Genomic DNA, 16,866 nt, shown 5'->3' with positions numbered 1-16,866 from the left:
TGCTCAGTGCGATGGTGTTGGAGATGCTGCTCCCGATCCGGACTGACTGAGGTCTCCCAGTCAGGAAGTCTAGGATCCAGTTGCAGAGGGAGGTGTTCAGGCACAGTAGGCTCAGCTTTCCAGTCAGTTTCTGAGGAATGATTGAGTTGAATGCTGAACTGAAGTCTATGAACAGCATTCGAATGTACGTGTCTTTTTTGTCCAGATGGGTTAGGGCCAGGTGGAGGGTGATGGCAATGCTGTCATCGGTTGAGCGGTTGGGACGGTACGCAAACTGCAGGAGTTCCAGTGAGGGGGCAGCAGGGTCTTGATATGCCTCATGACGAGCCTCTCGAAACACTTCATGATGATGGATGTGAGTGCAACGGGACGGTAGTGAGTTAAGCAGGACACTGAAGACTTCTTCGACATGGGGATGATGGTGGCGGCCTTGAAGCATGTTGGAACAGTGGTGCTGCTCAGGGAGATGTTGAAGATGTCAATGAGAACATCTGCTAGCTGGTCTGCACATCCTCTGACACTCTACCAGGGATGTTGTCTGGTCCAGCAGCCTTCGATGGGTTGACCCTGCACAGGGTTCTTCTCACATCGGCCATGGTGAAACTTCAGGGTGTTTATGTTGACATGTATGTACTTTGATAATAAATTTACTTTGAACTTTGAGACAGTTGCTCACCTCTTTGTGGTCTGTGGCTTTGTGAAGAGGATGTGAAGAAAGAAGCAAGGGCTTGTGTCACAGTTCATCCTGAGAGGCTACGTGACAGAGGACTCTCTGATCTGCGGGTGTTCCCAGTGATGGACATAAAGTGCTGCTGGAAGATGATCGGCTCAGTGAAAGATGGTCTCAGGTCTACCCGAAACTTGTTGGTCTGCCAACACATTGAGGACTTCCTGTCAGAATGCCGGCAGATCCCCAACACGTGCCCCTCAGGGCTGTGTACTAAGCCCCCTCCTTTACTCGCTGTATACCCACTTCTGTGACATCACACACAGCTCTAATCTGTTAATTAAATTTGCTGATGACACTACACTGATTGGCCTAATTTCAAATAATGATATGGATCCAGCTACACAAGGCAGGGTGAAGGCTGAGATCTCTAAGCTTCTTGTCGAGCCTGGAGGGAATTATGGTGTTGAATGCTGAACTGTAGTCCAAGAACAGCATTCTCACAAAAGTATCCCTCCTCTCCAGGTGAGTAAGGACGGGGTGTGTAGAGCTGTAGCTATTGGAATGGAGACAGGCTAGCCTCTATTGATATCAATGGATTTAGGCTTTGAGAGGGTAAACAGCTTTAAGTTCCTCACCATACACATCACCGAGGATCTCATGTGGTCTGTACTTACCGGCTGTGTGGTGAAAAAGGCAGAACAGCACCTCTTTCACCTCAGATGGTTGAAGAAGTTTGGTATGGGCCTTCAAATCCTAAGAACTTTCTAAAGGGACACAATTGAGAGTATCCTGACTGGCTGCAACACTGCCTGATATGGGAACTGTACTTCCCTCAATCGCAGGACTCTGCAGAGAGTGGTGCAGACAGCCAAGCACATCTGTCCATGTGAACTTCCTACTATTCAGGACATTTACAAAGCCAGGTGTATAAAAAGGGCCCAAAGGATCACTGGGGACCTGAGTCACCCCAACCACAAACTGTTCCAGCTGCTACCATCCGGGAAATGGTACCACAGCATAAAAGCCAGGACCAACAGCCTCTGGGACAGCTTCTTCCACCAGGCCATCAGACTGATTAATTCACGCTGACACAACTGTATTTGTATGTTACATTGACTGTCCTGATGTACATACTATTTATTATAAATTGCATATTTAGACGGAGATGTAAAGATTTTTACTCCTCAGGTATATGAAGGATGTGAGTAATAAAGTCAATTCAATTAAATTCAGCTCTCGCTCATGTCAGAAATAAGTTTGGCATAGAATCTATGATTGGTGAGAATAGGTGCTGTTTGACCTGCTGAGTCACTCCAGCAGGTTGTTTTTGATTATTTGTCGAAAGTACTGCCCCAGACATCAGGGAATAATTTTGGGGCAGAAAGATCTCCAGTGGAATGTTGTACCAGCCAGCTAACTTGCGAATTTAGTAAAAACACAAAATGCTGGCAGAACTCAGCAGGCCAGACAGCATCTATGGGAGGAGGTAGTGACGACGTTTCGGGCTGAAACCCTTCATCAGGAGTGAAGTAACATGGGATGGTCGAGGGGGGGATAAGAAGTGGGGGGAGGGATAAAGTAAACAGCTGGAAAGTGATAGGCTGGAGGGAAATGGGCTAGGGGAAAGGTGGACTACCTCCCATACCTCCATTCTCTACCTCCTCCCATAGATGCTGTCTGGCCTGCTTAGTTCTGCCAGCATTTTGTGTTTTTATTTATTTCCAGCATCTGCAGATTCATCGTGTTGCGAATTTAGTGATGGTCTGCCGGCTGTTTAGAAACAGGACAGTTTTAAGAGTAAAAAACTTGAAGTAAACCATAAAGAGTTAAATGTCGCGAGGGGATTTCCCTGGAACAGCAGTGAGTGTTTGAAGTGAACATGTGTACACAGACTGATTACAATTATTTGTTGTTCAGCCCGCCAGGTGAAAGCCAGACCCAGCAGCGGTCTATAACCTGCCCCGTGTCTCTTTGAGGAGTAAATATTCACAGTAGGGTTTTACTCCAGTGACACGAAGACTTTGGCAGCATTGATGCATAAATAATTATTGGCAAATGAACTATATCGATGATTAATAACTTGATAAATGAACGAATTTGTGGAATAAAAACTGAAATGTATGCAGCGAAGAATAGCCACTAATGTGATTAAATAATTATAAGATCAATTTCAGTGTACAATTTATTTAATATAAATGGATTTTATATTCCAGGGATACCTAGGCGGGCTGTGGAACAGTTTTCGCGCCTTTTTGAAACGATTTCCTGGATTGCAGCGGCCATTGGAAGCGGTACTCGACTCGCGGACGCGCTGGGAATTGCATGAACCGAAGAGAGTTTCTCTCATTCCTGCAGACGAGGGAGGCAGTTTCTCCATCTCAGCCTGGACGGGAACAGAGTCAGTGATCCTGAGGGATTCAGACTGGCCGTTCCTGACCATCTCCCGCTGACAGGACTTCCCAAAGGTGAGTTTCAGTCCCGCACTGTCGGCCTTTGTCGGGGTTGCGGTGGGGATTCACAGCATTGTTGTTTCGTCAAATTTACCTAGGAGCAGAATGAGGTGAGAATGACATAGAAAATATTAGAATGTTAATGAATTGTGAGGTGAGGGTGACCGGGTAATATAAAAAATACCCATTTTGAGAGCAAAATGAAACAGATATTAACACACGGAGGGGCATCAAAATGATAGAGACCTGCATGACCCCTGCGCAGCAGCGAACATATTTTTCAGGTAAAAACTGCAACGTACACAACAACGATCAGCCTCTAATGCAATCAAATGATTATAAGATCAGTTTCAGTATACAATTTACTTATTATAAAATTGATTTTATGTTCCAGGGATACGTTGGCGGGTTGTGGTAGAAATAGGAACATTTTGCGGTCTTTTTAAACTACTTCCTGGGCGGACAGAGATTGAAAGGGCTGTTGGAAACAGTGCTCATTCGGAAACACACTGGGAATTGGGTGAATGAGAAGAGAATGTCTCTGATTCCTGTAGAAGTGGGAGCTCCAGTCCCCTCGAACCCAGCCTGGACTGGAACAGAGTCGGTGATCGGGCTGGATTCAGACTGACCGTCACTGGGTCGTTGTTCCATCTCCCGCTGACAGGGTTTTGTAGAAGGAAAGTTTCAGTGCAGAATGTTCATTACTCGGTGGGTGGGTAAAACAATTACTCACTGTTGTTTTGTCAAAATCTACCTCTGTGCAGAATGAGGAGAGAGTGAAGCACAGAAAAAATGTTAATATGTTATTGAATGGAGAGGAGGGAGGGACCGGGAAAAATATCAATTTTGAGAGCAACATCAAGGAGATATTTACTGAACTGATCTGCAGTCCAGACGCTTAGAAAGTTTTCTCCACCCGGACCGACAAGCGTTGTCCCGAAGCAGGGAAGCAGCGGCGGGCACGCGGTGTAAAAACCTTCAGTCCACAAATAAAACATAGAACATCGGCATTTATAGCATATTACAGGCCCTTCGGCCCACAATGTTGTGCCAACCATGTACCCTACTCTAGAGACTGCCTAGAATTTCCCTAGCGCATAACCCTCTATTTTCCTAAGCTCCATGTACCAATTTAAGAGGCTCCTAAGAGACCCTGTTGTATCCGCTTCCACCACCGCCGCCGGCAGTGAATTCCACACACCCACCACTCTGTGAAAAACTGCCCCCTGACATCCCCTCGGTGCCTATTTCCAAGCACCTTAAAACTATGCCTCCTCGTGTTGGCCATTTCAGCCCTGGGAAAAAGCCTCTGGCTATCCACACGATCAATGCCCCTCATCTTACACACCTAAACATTTAAATTTAAAGCAAAACTATAAATGTTGTAAATCGAAAATAACAATTCAAATGTTAAGACTCAGCAGGTCAGGCAGCTTGTGTAGGAAAGAATGTTCCCCACGCTTCAGTGGAGAATGGCAGAGTATCTACTGACTTCTCCACTCCAAGCAGTTTAGCGGGAAATGGAAACGTGTGCCGACGCGGAGCTCAGATCTCAAATCGCACAAAGGCGGCGGGAACATTTGAATTCGGTCAACAATCTTGAAGTAGGATTTTAAATTAGTGACAAAATGTATATGGTCAGTTAGTGATATCACAACCAGCGTGAATAGGCTTCTAATCTACCTTGTAGACAGCGGTCACTCGGAGCCTCTTCCATCACAATTCGTGAGCATCTACTGCCCGGTGGTACCAACAAACCTTCGATTTAGCGACTCAGGCTTAAACAGGTGGGGGGGAGGAGGGTGTGGAGGTGTCGGGGGTCGTGATTGACTCCAGTTTCCAAGCAGTGTGCTGGCAGCAGGTCAAACATGGGAAATGAATGAACTTCCTTCTCATGATTAACAATTGCTGATGGATATTGTTTCAGGTTGAAACCTTCCATCAGAACTTCGAACTTAAAGAGGCATTACCAACACCAACTGGAGTGTAATTGTAGCAATTTGAGGAATGAAACCCCTGCTGGTTCTTTATCAAATGAAAACTAAGTTACCCACAAAAGCTCTATAGATTGTAAATAATGAAAGACAATATTGTGAAATAAATTAATTTTCAAAACTTAGTAAAGTTTTTCAATGAAAACTATCAACCCCCAAAGATAGTACTGTAAGGTATCCAGTATTAGTTTTTGTGCAAACTAGTATACATTGTAAAACATTGTGTTGAACTGTATCATAATGATGATAAAACTTACACACCCAGAGTGATGTTTTCCAACAAGATATCAGGAATAGTTAAGCTTAGAATACCCAATTCAAAGTCGAGTCAATATAATTCCTTCCCTTCTTATTCTACCCCTTCTCCCATCTATCAACAGTTTTATGTATTTTGTAAAGGTGTCTCCCCATATGTCCATTATCCCACAAGCCTTACTATAATCCCCTAATTCTTAACCCCATCAAACTCTTAGCTTCTGATTTGGTAGCTAGAAGGACTACATCCACAAATGAACTTCTAACAGTGTGGGAACCCATAAAAGTAGACATGTAAACTAATACTTTGAATATGAAATGAAATTTGAAGAGTTTCAGGTAGTAATTTTCACCTTCTGCTAGAATGACCTCAACACTTCTTCACAGTGAACAACTGTTTATCAGAAGCAGGATAAGGGATGTAGAGGGAGTGGACTCACCACGTTGTCAGGACTTTGGGCTCCATCCACAGTCGGCCACTTGAAGCCTTCAGAAGGCTTCTGGTTTCCAAATATTCTAACCTTACTGGTTACCTGTATGGTGATTGAGTTCACCTGTGCACAGTCACTTTTAGTGTTTAAACTGTATGAATTATGCTGTTCTTTGTTCAGTCTTTGAAACAACACTTGATACTGTGTCTCTCTGGTAATTGAATTCCTGTGTTCCTTTTGAGTGTCATTTTTGCCCTTGGCTTTTTGCTTTTCTGTTTTAGACCCATTTTATTTCAGAACTTTGGATCACCTACTCATTTTTGACTTTTTGTTTCTTATACTGAGCCACTCCTTGGCCTTCTGATTTGGATTATTGCCTTTGTTTTGGAACTGTGCTGGGAAGCAAACTATCCAGTAAAGTACCGGTCTGAATATTCATTCTGACCTCCTGCATGGTCTCTGCTCTTGGGTTCATTTCTCCCTCAGTCCCTGGGGTACAGTGTTAGAGTTCTGTACTGTCATACTGGAGTCTGCGTTCAAGCCCAGATAGGCCTGACACCACGTTGCTTCATGGGATGATATGAGGACACACTGAGGAGGGTAATTATGTATCCTGTAGCATTTAAAAAAGGGAGAGTTGACCTCCGTGAGAAATACAATTGTTTACATAGTTGGAGGGATATTGTGTCAAAAAACATCTTTGTATGAGAAAAGAAGTCCAGAACTTAGGGTCATGATATCATAAAAGATGGATCACTTAAAACTAAAATGAGAAGAAATTTCTACCTTCAGTTGGGCTGAGATTTGAAATTATCTATCTCAGTGACTGTGGATGTCAGTCACTGATTGCATTCAAACTTGCATTGTCAAATGTCTAGATATCAAAGGAATAAAAGGATATAGGCTTTAGGTAGAAAGTTGGTTTTTGAGGTAGCAGATCAGCTCTGAATTGTTGAATGGCAGAACATTCTTTGGGGGCTGAATGATACATTCCCGCATTGATTTCTTAATCTTATGTAGCTGAGACTGGCTGTTTATAAAGCTACACCTTCACCTCAGTAATACATCTGTAGTAGATTAATGTGCCAATGATGGTATTGGTAGAGGTTACCAATGCACAGTCCTTATGGAGATAAAGTGCTGTAACAGAGTTGGGACACTCTCCATTGTGTTGGGTGGAATATGGTCATGATAAGTGACTGGATGTCCATGAGCTGATCTGGACCATCAGCAAAAGTGGAAATATGATCTCCATGATCTGTCCTCTCTTGGCCTAACGTATCCCTTGCTCTAGCTCTGTAATGAAGGTAGGAGATCAATGAAGATACACATGGAGTCAGCACTGCCACAAGCACTGAATTTGAATGGATTGGAATTCCTCTTGGCTGGGATGAATATGAGTCACCTGATGGTCACTTGTGGGAAGATCTATCTTTGCAAAGTCCTCGACAACTTCACTGATTTCCTTGTGATTACATTTTTTTGTAGATGGTAGAGCTCAACACTGAACAGCGTCTCTCTTAGCCTGGGTGAATTGAACTTCTTTGTAGTCTGTTGCTTCGATAATGACATAATCAAAAGGTATCTGTGACTGTTATGGATGCTGCTTTGAGGTCTTGCATTTGCACCTGACAGAATGGAAATTGGAATATTTATGCTCCAAGCATTTTGTCAGTAGGAAGGATCCACTGAGTTATCTTTTCATTCTCCGTCCCTGACAAGCAGCTCTAACAGAAGGTCCCATTTTATAAAATCCTGCACAGCAGACCATGCTACCTCTCTGGGCCGGTTATGTTTCTTTTTCCAGGTCAGAGTAGAACTTCTTGACTTCATCCATAACATTGGAAAGTATACACTGATACTTGTACACAACTAGTGGTTGCTAGTTCCATAACAGATTAAGCCATAGGTTTGTGGAATCCTTTTGCCCAGTTTGCTCTGAGTTGCTGGAATACTTTCCTACAGAAAACCCATCCTGTGAAGATAGTATCTTCATGTTTGCCCCTCCAAAATGTTTAGCATTTCCATTTTGAACCACCCATCCATTTCCAATTGTGTCTTAGTGGCAATGTTAATGTCAAAGTGCCAGAGTGCCCAGGCTATGAGGGCAAGTAATGTTAGGATCTCTCACTTCTGGGATTGCCTTGAAGGTCCATAGATCTGAGATTTCACACTTAAATATTTTATCTTTTTACAACATTTTACAGCAAAGTAGATGGCAATATCCATTGGGCTTAAGTATATCACATTACCTTGTTATGGTGGTTTCTCAACTACCAATTTTCTACTTTTTGCCATTTCTAAATATATTTTTGCCTGATCCTTACTGTAATAGTCATACAAAGGTACAGTATGTGAACAGGCACTTTAGCCCACCAAATCCACATTAACCATCAACCACCCTTATGCTATAATCCTAATTAATTGCATTTATATAATTCACTCCACATTCTCATCTACCTTTTCCCTTCTCTTCCCTACACCACCCTTTCACCCAGACACCCCGGGCTCGGCCAGTCATTTACACACTATGGGAACTTCACTATTTAACTTACTGATCTGCTTGCATTTGAGATATGGGGAGGAAAACAGAGCACCTGAGGCCAGAATTGAAACGAGGGCTCTGGGGAGCTGTGAGGAGCTTACTAGCTTTCAACAACGTTATCAAGAACAGATAATCTGTTTTTGATTGCACTTCCCTCCGTGAGAACTGACAAGTTGTCTTTTTAATGATGAAGAAGATAAAATAAACCTGCTTTACTCACACTCATGTGGCTAGTATTTGCTGGAAGCCCAATACTGAGTATTGAATCTCAAATTTTGTTCTTTTTTTTAGGACCACCTCACACTCCCATAATGGAAATGGGTGCATGACACATTATGGAACTTCCAGAGACATTAAACATCAACATCTTCAAACTTGTTTCAGGTAACATGTACCAACTGAGGAATCTGTAAAACACATTGTGCATTATTCAAACACATCAAGAAAATGCTGACCTGATGATAATTCTGAATTTCTTTTCTGTGACGATGTGCCCAACACCAGTGTCAGACAACACGTGTGCAGGGTGTAAATACCAAGCATCCCTCACTTTGAACAGACCGCAACTGAGAAGAAGTTTGCTGTCTGGTTTTATTTTTTCCCTTTCCCATTGGTTCTACTTCACTTTTGAACATTTACAGTATTTCTATTTTATTTTATGACATTCAGAAGAGATGCTTTACCAATTTTTATTCAATAAGTTAGCTGTGGGCAGTTTATCTCAGTGATCAAACATTTTCTCTGCCCCTGTTCAGGTAGCTGGACACGATTTCTTTCTATTCACTCCCAGTAACCACTGTCCTTTACAGCATTTTGTTTTTCTTTATGAATCTCTCAAATTGACACACATGATCCTGTCACTGCCAAGAGTACAATTGGAGAAGAGGGTTGGAGCAGGGATTGTACTTCAACCAACCTTGTTGATCATTGTGCCGGTGGCTCTTTGACCAGCAGGTGTCTTGTCCAGATTGAGGCTCATTTCTAGTACCCATCCTGGCATCAGGTGGAGTTCAACCCAACATGCTTGGGAAAATGGTCCTTTGCTGACTGGCTCCAGTGTGCAGTGAATATAGTCCTTGAAACTTCAGTACCACTAACACACTACTTCGTGTACTATTGTGCTTCAAGGTAAGCTGGTTGATCATGGTTAACAATGCTAGATTTCCAGTGTCTACAGTACTTTCGAATTTATGTTTATTTTCCAGTCTTCCATCTAATTTTGGTGTGCAGAGGGGCATTGTATGCCAGACCTGGTACTGTCAATAACGCTGCTGCAGGACAAACCGTGATGTTCCCCATAGAGCACCAAAGCAACGAAGATCAGTATGATGTTACCTTTAGATTAACATTTCCACAGCTCCTTAGCATTCTCATATGGACATCCAATAATCCAGACAATCTGCATATTGTGCATCCACAATATAAACACAGAACTACAATCAAAAATGGATCGGTGGTGTTATATGATATACAAGTTAGTGACAGTGGAGAGTATCAAATACGAACCGACTACTATGGGGTAGAACTGAAAAACCATGATCAAAGTACTTTCACGATTCAAGTCTTTGGTAAGTATTCATTCCTCATACTTTTTATAGTTCCAGTATCTTTAGAAAGTTAAGTATTTTCAAGTTCCAGCCCTTGGTCAAGGTCAACTATATGAAGAGCAGAAGTGAGTTGTGTGATGACCCTTGACAGCAAGAAAGCATTTCACTAAGTGCGACCTTAAGGAGTCTGAATAAGTAAACTAAATATAAGAAATGAACCTCTTTATCTCTTGTTTAACAAATTGGTCATTGTGAAATCATATCTGGTACCAATTCTACTTTGATAAAGGCATCGTTGTTCTCCTGACAGAAAGCAAAGCATTTCTCTGCATAAGAAGTATTAATACAGCATTTCAGTCATAGAAAGATAAATACTATACTATTCTTACATTGAGAGATCAACTGAGATATACCAAGCGGGTAGGACAGAGCTGAAATTTAGAAATCCCTTCAACATTGCACTGAAAGATTTCTTCATGAAATAGGTAATCAAAATACTGTGTTGCGGTTATATTTGTGTTCTCCATTGAAGCAGAATTTCATTGGCAGAACATAATTGTATGTGTTCGTGTAAATCACAATCACAGAAATTGTGCAACAACTGGACTGAGGAAATGCATATGTCTAAATCCAGTCTATCAAATCCCATGGGAAAGTAGATACAAACTTCGATTGTATGTAACATCCCTTCCCAAATTTCAATATCAGGACTTGGACCTGTATGAAAACATAGAACACAGCACGGCACAGTACAGGCCTTTTCACTCTTTTAAACCAATCTAAGGTCAATCTAACTCCTGTTTCCCTCATAACCCCCCATTTTCTCTTTCATCCCTGTGCCTATCTAAGAGTCCCGTAAATGTACCTAGTTTTTTTGCCTCTACCATCATGTCTTGCAGTGTGTTACAACCTCATACTCATTGGTTTAGAGAGAAAAGCTCGAGCTGGCTTAATCTATCCGCATATGACATGATCCCTAATCCAGACAGCATCCTGGTAAATCTCCTTTGCACACTCTCAACCTTCAACATCCTTCCTATAAAAAGAAAATCAGAACTGAACACAATAATCAGTGTGGTCCAACCAAGTTTTATAGAGCTGCAACATTACCTCAAGCCTCCTGAACTCAATCCTCCGTCAAGTGAAGACCAACACAACTTATGCCTTCTTAACCACTCTATCAACTTGTGCGGCAACTTTGCGATCTATGGACATGGACCCTGAGATCTCTCTATTCCCCTACACTGCTAAGAATCGTGCCATTAACCTTGTATTCTGTTTATGTCTGAACTTCCAAAGTGCAACACTTCTTACTTGTCTGGTTTGAACTCTATCTGCCCCTTCTCAGTCTAGCTCTGCATTCTATCAATGTCCCATTGTTACCAATGACAATCTCCTACACAATCCACAACACCACCATCCTTCGTGTCATCTGCAAACTTACGAACTCACTCTTGTACTTCCTCATTCAATTAAATTTTTAAAAATCACAAAGAGCGGGGGTGCAAGAACATATCCCTGTAGAGGACCACTGCCCACCAACCTTCAGGCAGAATATATTTCATTTACTACCACTCTCTACCTTCTGTGGGAAAGCCAATTCTGTATCCATGCTCCCAAGTTTCCTTGGATCCCATGCCTTCTAATTTTCAGAGTAAGCCTTCTATGGAGAACCTTGTCAACTGTTCTACATTCATCAGTTTGGTTTGTCACTGCCTCAAAGAATTCCATCATATTTCCAAGGACGAAACTTGTCCCTCACAAATCCATGCTGATATCCCAAATCAGATTATGCTTCTCCAAATGCTATAAATCCTGTTTCTAAGAATCCTCTCCAGAAGTTTGCTCACCACTGACATAAGATGAAAGTGTCCTATATACCCAGGATTTTCCCTATTACCTTTTGTGAGAAAAGGAATCAAATTTTACACCCTCTAGTCTTCTGTGGCCATTGAGGATGCAAAAATCATTGCCAAAGTTCAGCAAAATTTCCCTTGATTCCTGTATTAACCTGGGGTGTATCCTATCTGGCGCTGGGGACTTTTTCAAAAGTTCCAGCACATCCTCTTTCTTAACATTAAAATATTCCAGCATATCAACCTATTTAACATTGTCCTTGTTGCATGTTCTATTCTATATTGTAGGCGCTGAAGTTTATAACTTTATAACATAAAACCTAAAAGAAAAACATGCAATTGTGTAGTAATGTATGAAAATGGTTGAGAAAATAATCGCATCAATTGCAGTTAAAAATCCTCTTACATTTATGTATTTCAGAACCAGTTTCTCAGCCTGTAGCAAAGACTTTCAGTCATGGTCAGAATGCACCAAATATCACTTTGAATTGCTCCGTCTCCAATGCAAAGGCAGTCATGATTTACTGGGAGAAAATATCCTTTTCTGGAGTTATCATCGCGACGTATACAAACACAAGTCTTGTGATAGACTGTGCTACTGAAGATGAACAACATGGGTACAGGTGCATTGCAAAAAATCCCATCAGTAATGCATCCAGCAGTGAGATATCTATCAACTCGTGTAACACCAGAAATCTGAACGGTGAGAAACTGGACATTGATCTTTTACATAATACTGTCTTTGCAGTTGATAGCAAGGATGTGAACTTTTACTACTAGATAAGAAACATGTAATGATTTTTTTGAACAATTAGAGCAATATTAACCAGTTAGTGCATCGCCTTACAATGCTGATTGTGTTTCTCCCTGTGACCACGTGGGTTACCTGAGTGCTCCGGTTTCCTCTAACATTACAAAGATGGACAGTTACGGATTGTGAGTTGTGGACTGGCTACATTGACACTTGTGGGCTGCCCAGCACAATCCAAGCTGATTTGATTTGGCACAAACAACACATCTCACTACTTTTTGATGTACATGTGACAAATATGTAGATCTTTATTTAGAATATTTAGCAGAATTTAACCATAAATGAGGAAACAGAATCACTGACAATCAAATCAGAAACTGCAGATGCAGGAAATGTAAAATAAAAATAGAAAGTGCTGGAAATACTCTGCAGGTCAGGCAGCATCTGTGGTTAGACATACAGAGTTAACATTAGAGCTCTGATGAATTCTGATCAGCCTAAATCATTAATTCTGTCACTTCTCACATATGCTGCCTAAATAACAGTTAATGTTTATTGATACAGTATGCTTTTAAGATGTGGAACCACAGATCAAAGGAAAAGGAAAATATAAAACAACTTTAAAATGTAAGCCATTGGAAAAACTAATCTTTTAATAGGAGCTGGAGAACAGCCATATTATTGAACTGAATGTGTGGTACACTTGACCTTAAGAAGCTAAATAGTGTATTTATCTCATTAAGTTCTTTAAACTATTTTCAGATAAAAGGAATTATCTTATGATCCTGATTCCTTTGATGATGATGATGGCAATTTCATTGTTGGCTTTTGTAAAATGCTTCTCTAATCGGTAAGTGTCACTGCTCAGGTTAGTATGACCCGCAGAGAAAACAAAGTGGTCTGTAGCTCACACAGCCTGGATTTCCTTTATTTTAGGATAATTTATCAATTAATTATGAAATAATTTGTGTATTAATGATGTGGCTGATGTGTGGTGTCTCTTCTGGCAATGGTCTGGTATTACATTCGTAATTGCACGGACTTTTGGCTACGTAACTGATTTCTGAGAATTTTTTTTCAATTGTAATACTCAATTACATTTTAAACTTCAGACATTGAAGTTTTGCTTATAATAAGAGCACAAAGTGAAAAAGACAGCATAAACATAATTAAGTATGACAATTCAGAAGATGTTGGTGGTGATTCCTTGTTCCTAGATACACTACAGTTCAGAGGTCATTTCTAGCAGTGGCCCTAAGAAAATTGTAGCCTTCCTACAGATTGAGATGGAAGAAGAGTCTAAATTGTTTCTTACCATCAACACTCACAAGGGCTTTATCAATGTAGTTGGCTTACTTTTGGAGTAGCATCTGCTCCTACACCATGTCCAGAATCTATGGACCAGGTGCTGCAAGGCTGACCAGACACTCAGTGTTACTGAAAAGGATGACAAGGAACATCCCCAAAATCACAAGGTAATGTTAAAAAATTTAGAAGATTATGGCTCAGAGTATGACGCAGCAAGTGTGAATTCTTTAAATCAAGTATCACTTACTGAGGTCACACTACTGTCGTACAAAGATTACCCAAGTGTGCTGAGAAAATACAAGCACTGGTGCCTTCCCCAGGCCAAAGGACATGTCATTTTTGAGGTCCTTATTAGGACTTGTCAATTACTATAACAGATCCCTGCCAAACCTGGCTGCTGTTCTCCACCTCTTGAACTCATTACTATAGATCAGGAAGAAATGGCAATGGACAAAGCAGTGAGGTAGCTTTCAAAAAGACAAAGGAAATGGTGACATCAGTCACTGTACTCTTATGTTGTAACCCATATCAACCAGCGAAGCCTGCCTCTGGTATGTCTTATTATAGTATAGGTATAGTCAAGTCACATCCTATGAATGATGGATGTGAATGCTCCATAGCCTATGCATCACATTCCATTACTGCTGTAGAGAATAATTATGCACAGATTGACAACGATTGGAGTCTAAAACATTTCAACCAGAACCTGTATGGGAGAGAATTTGCCCTTATCACTGATCATCAACCACTAGTGTCCATTTTCAATCAACAGAAATTCCACTAATAGCAGCACGAATGCAGACGTAGGTTCTTTATTGGAGGACATGTTATAAGATCGTATTCAGGAGGACAACTAATCATGGAAATGCTGATGGTTTGTAGCATTTACCCTGGATAAGGATATACCTGAAAAATTTACAGGAGGACAATCCTCTTCACATATTCTCCTATCGCAAATCGACAGTCTCCCTATTACAGCAGAGATGATCCAAAGGGAAACCAGAAAAGACCCCACAGTGTCTCAGGTCTAAATGGGCACTCTAATGGCTGGACTATACAGCAGAAACTCCAGTTCCCCCATTTTAACCAGCACTAGGATGAACTTGCCCTTGACTGGGGTCACCTTATGTTTGGATTGAGAGTTCTTGTACCATCCAAGCTGAGAGATAAAGTGATAGATGAGCTACATGCTGGTCATCTAGGCATGGACAAAATGAAAGTGTTGGATCAAAGCTGTCTGATGGCCTGGGATAGATCAGCAGATCAGGCAGCGTGCTATGTACTGTTTAGGATGCCAGCATGTCCAAAAGACGACAAGAGAATCTTGGAGAAGAAAGGTGTCCAGAGCTGTCAGAACCACTTCCTGCAGTCCTACAGTCAACTCCTAGAACCACCATGGAGGAGGCCCCATAACCTGAGACTCTTTCACAGCCACAACTCTCACCTGCCAAGCTGAGCGACCTCCCCCGTCAGGAAAAAAGTTATCCCTCGAGAGTAAGAAATCCTCTTCAGCAATTAAACTGTTAGGCCTGAATAAGACAACTTCAAATCTATTATGATATGGATTATATATATTAGTTCTATTATATAGTATTTTGTGTTTGTGTGTATGCATTGTTTTATTAAACATTCTTTGTTTACAAAATTCATTACGGGTTATATGTAAGAACTAAGTGATTGGCCACCACGTCATATGTACATGTCCGTCAGGAACGGGGGCCGGATGGACCCCAACGCAGGACGCAGGCACTGAAGTACTAGGGGGAGGACAGGATGGGGATGCCATGGCATTTAAGGGTTAATGCAAGTGGGGCTGGATCCAAGAGTTCAAACGAGGCAGGCAAGCAGGAGGATCCCAGAGTTCAGACAAGGCGGGCAGGCAGGAGGATCCCAGAGTTCAGACGAGGCGGGCAGGCAGGAGGATCCCACAGTTCAGACGAGGCGGGCAGGCAGGAGGATCCCAGAGTTCAGACGGGGCGGGCAGGCAGGCAGGAGGATCCCAGAGTTCAGACGAGGCGGGCAGGCAGGAGGATCCCAGAGTTCAGACAAGGCGGACAGGCCGAAGGATCCCAGAGTTCAGACGGGGCGGGCAGGCAGGCAGGAGGATCCCAGAGTTCAGACGAGGCGGGCAGGCAGGAGGATCCCAGAGTTCAGACGAGGCGGGCAGGCAGGAGGATCCCAGAGTTCAGACGAGGCGGGCAGGCAGGAGGATCCCAGAGTTCAGACGAGGCGGGCAGGCAGGAGGATCCCAGAGTTCAGACGAGGCGGGCAGGCAGGCAGATCCCACAGTTCAGACGAGGCGGGCAGGCGGGAGGATCCCAGAGTTCAGACGAGGCGGACAGGCAGGCAGATCCCACAGTTCAGACGAGGCGGGCAGGCGGGAGGATCCCAGAGTTCAGACGAGGCGGACAGGCAGGAGGATCCCAGAGTTCAGACGGGGCGGGCAAGCAGGAGGATCCCAGAGTTCAGACGAGGCGGGCAGATCCCATGGTTCGGGGCAGGTAGGCAGATCCCACGGTTCGGGGCAGGCAGGCAGATTCCTCATGGCGGGCCGCAGGGATCCCGGGCAGGGCCGCCTCCCAGGCGGGAACACAGAGGCCTGGGCCAGTCGCGGACACCAGGGCAGGTGCGGGGCACAATCCATGGGAAACGAGGGGCGAAAGGGTAGGAGTCCCTAGGGCGGGCCGCATGGATCCCGGGCAGGGCCGCCTCCCAAGCAGAAAACGCAGAGGCCTGGGCCAGTCGCAGACACCTGGGCAGGTGCGGGGCACAACCCTTAGGGAGCAATAGGTGGAAGGGGCAGAACCCCCGCTGGGCAGCGGCAGTCCGGCCAGATCCGCCCGACAGAGGCAACGGGTAGGAAGGGGCAGAACCTCCACCAGGCAGCGGCAGTCCGGCCAGATCCGCCTGACGGAGGCAACGGGTAGGAAGCTGGGTCCAGGGTAAGCAGCAAAACTGCAGTGATCCACCGGGTACATTGGTAAATTGCGAAAGGCAACCGACAGCGTGGCAGCGCAAGCAAGGAGAATAAGGCGGAACCGCGGGACCATCGCACCGGA

General features: G+C 43.3%; 1 protein-coding gene across 5 annotated transcripts in view; it reads left to right on the top strand.

Moving 5' to 3' along the window:
• The first annotated feature begins 2,618 nt into the window (after positions 1–2,618).
• The window catches only part of LOC140725409 (HEPACAM family member 2-like), a 70,475-nt gene continuing 56,227 nt past the window's right edge, over positions 2,619–16,866 (top strand). For 2 of the 5 annotated variants that reach the window (XR_012098342.1, XM_073040841.1), the window contains exons 1-6: positions 2,625–2,788; positions 2,884–3,135; positions 8,637–8,729; positions 9,551–9,913; positions 12,170–12,451; positions 13,262–13,349. Coding sequence is in view for 4 of the 5 variants with exons in the window: in XM_073040841.1 (XP_072896942.1) it covers positions 8,681–8,729; positions 9,551–9,913; positions 12,170–12,451; positions 13,262–13,349 (782 nt within the window). In the remaining variant the exon portion in view is untranslated. Of the gene's footprint in view, positions 2,789–2,883; positions 3,136–8,636; positions 8,730–9,550; positions 9,914–12,169; positions 12,452–13,261; positions 13,350–14,579; positions 15,391–16,866 lie in introns of those variants that run through there. The other 3 variants (XM_073040839.1, XM_073040840.1, XM_073040842.1) reach the window with 3 other exon arrangements.

The sequence above is a fragment of the Hemitrygon akajei genome, chromosome 3 (genome assembly GCF_048418815.1).
Source record: "Hemitrygon akajei chromosome 3, sHemAka1.3, whole genome shotgun sequence".
In the NCBI taxonomy this organism is placed as follows: domain Eukaryota; kingdom Metazoa; phylum Chordata; class Chondrichthyes; order Myliobatiformes; family Dasyatidae; genus Hemitrygon; species Hemitrygon akajei.
Note: the sequence above shows the minus strand (reverse complement) of the source record. Positions and strands in the feature narration are given on the sequence as shown.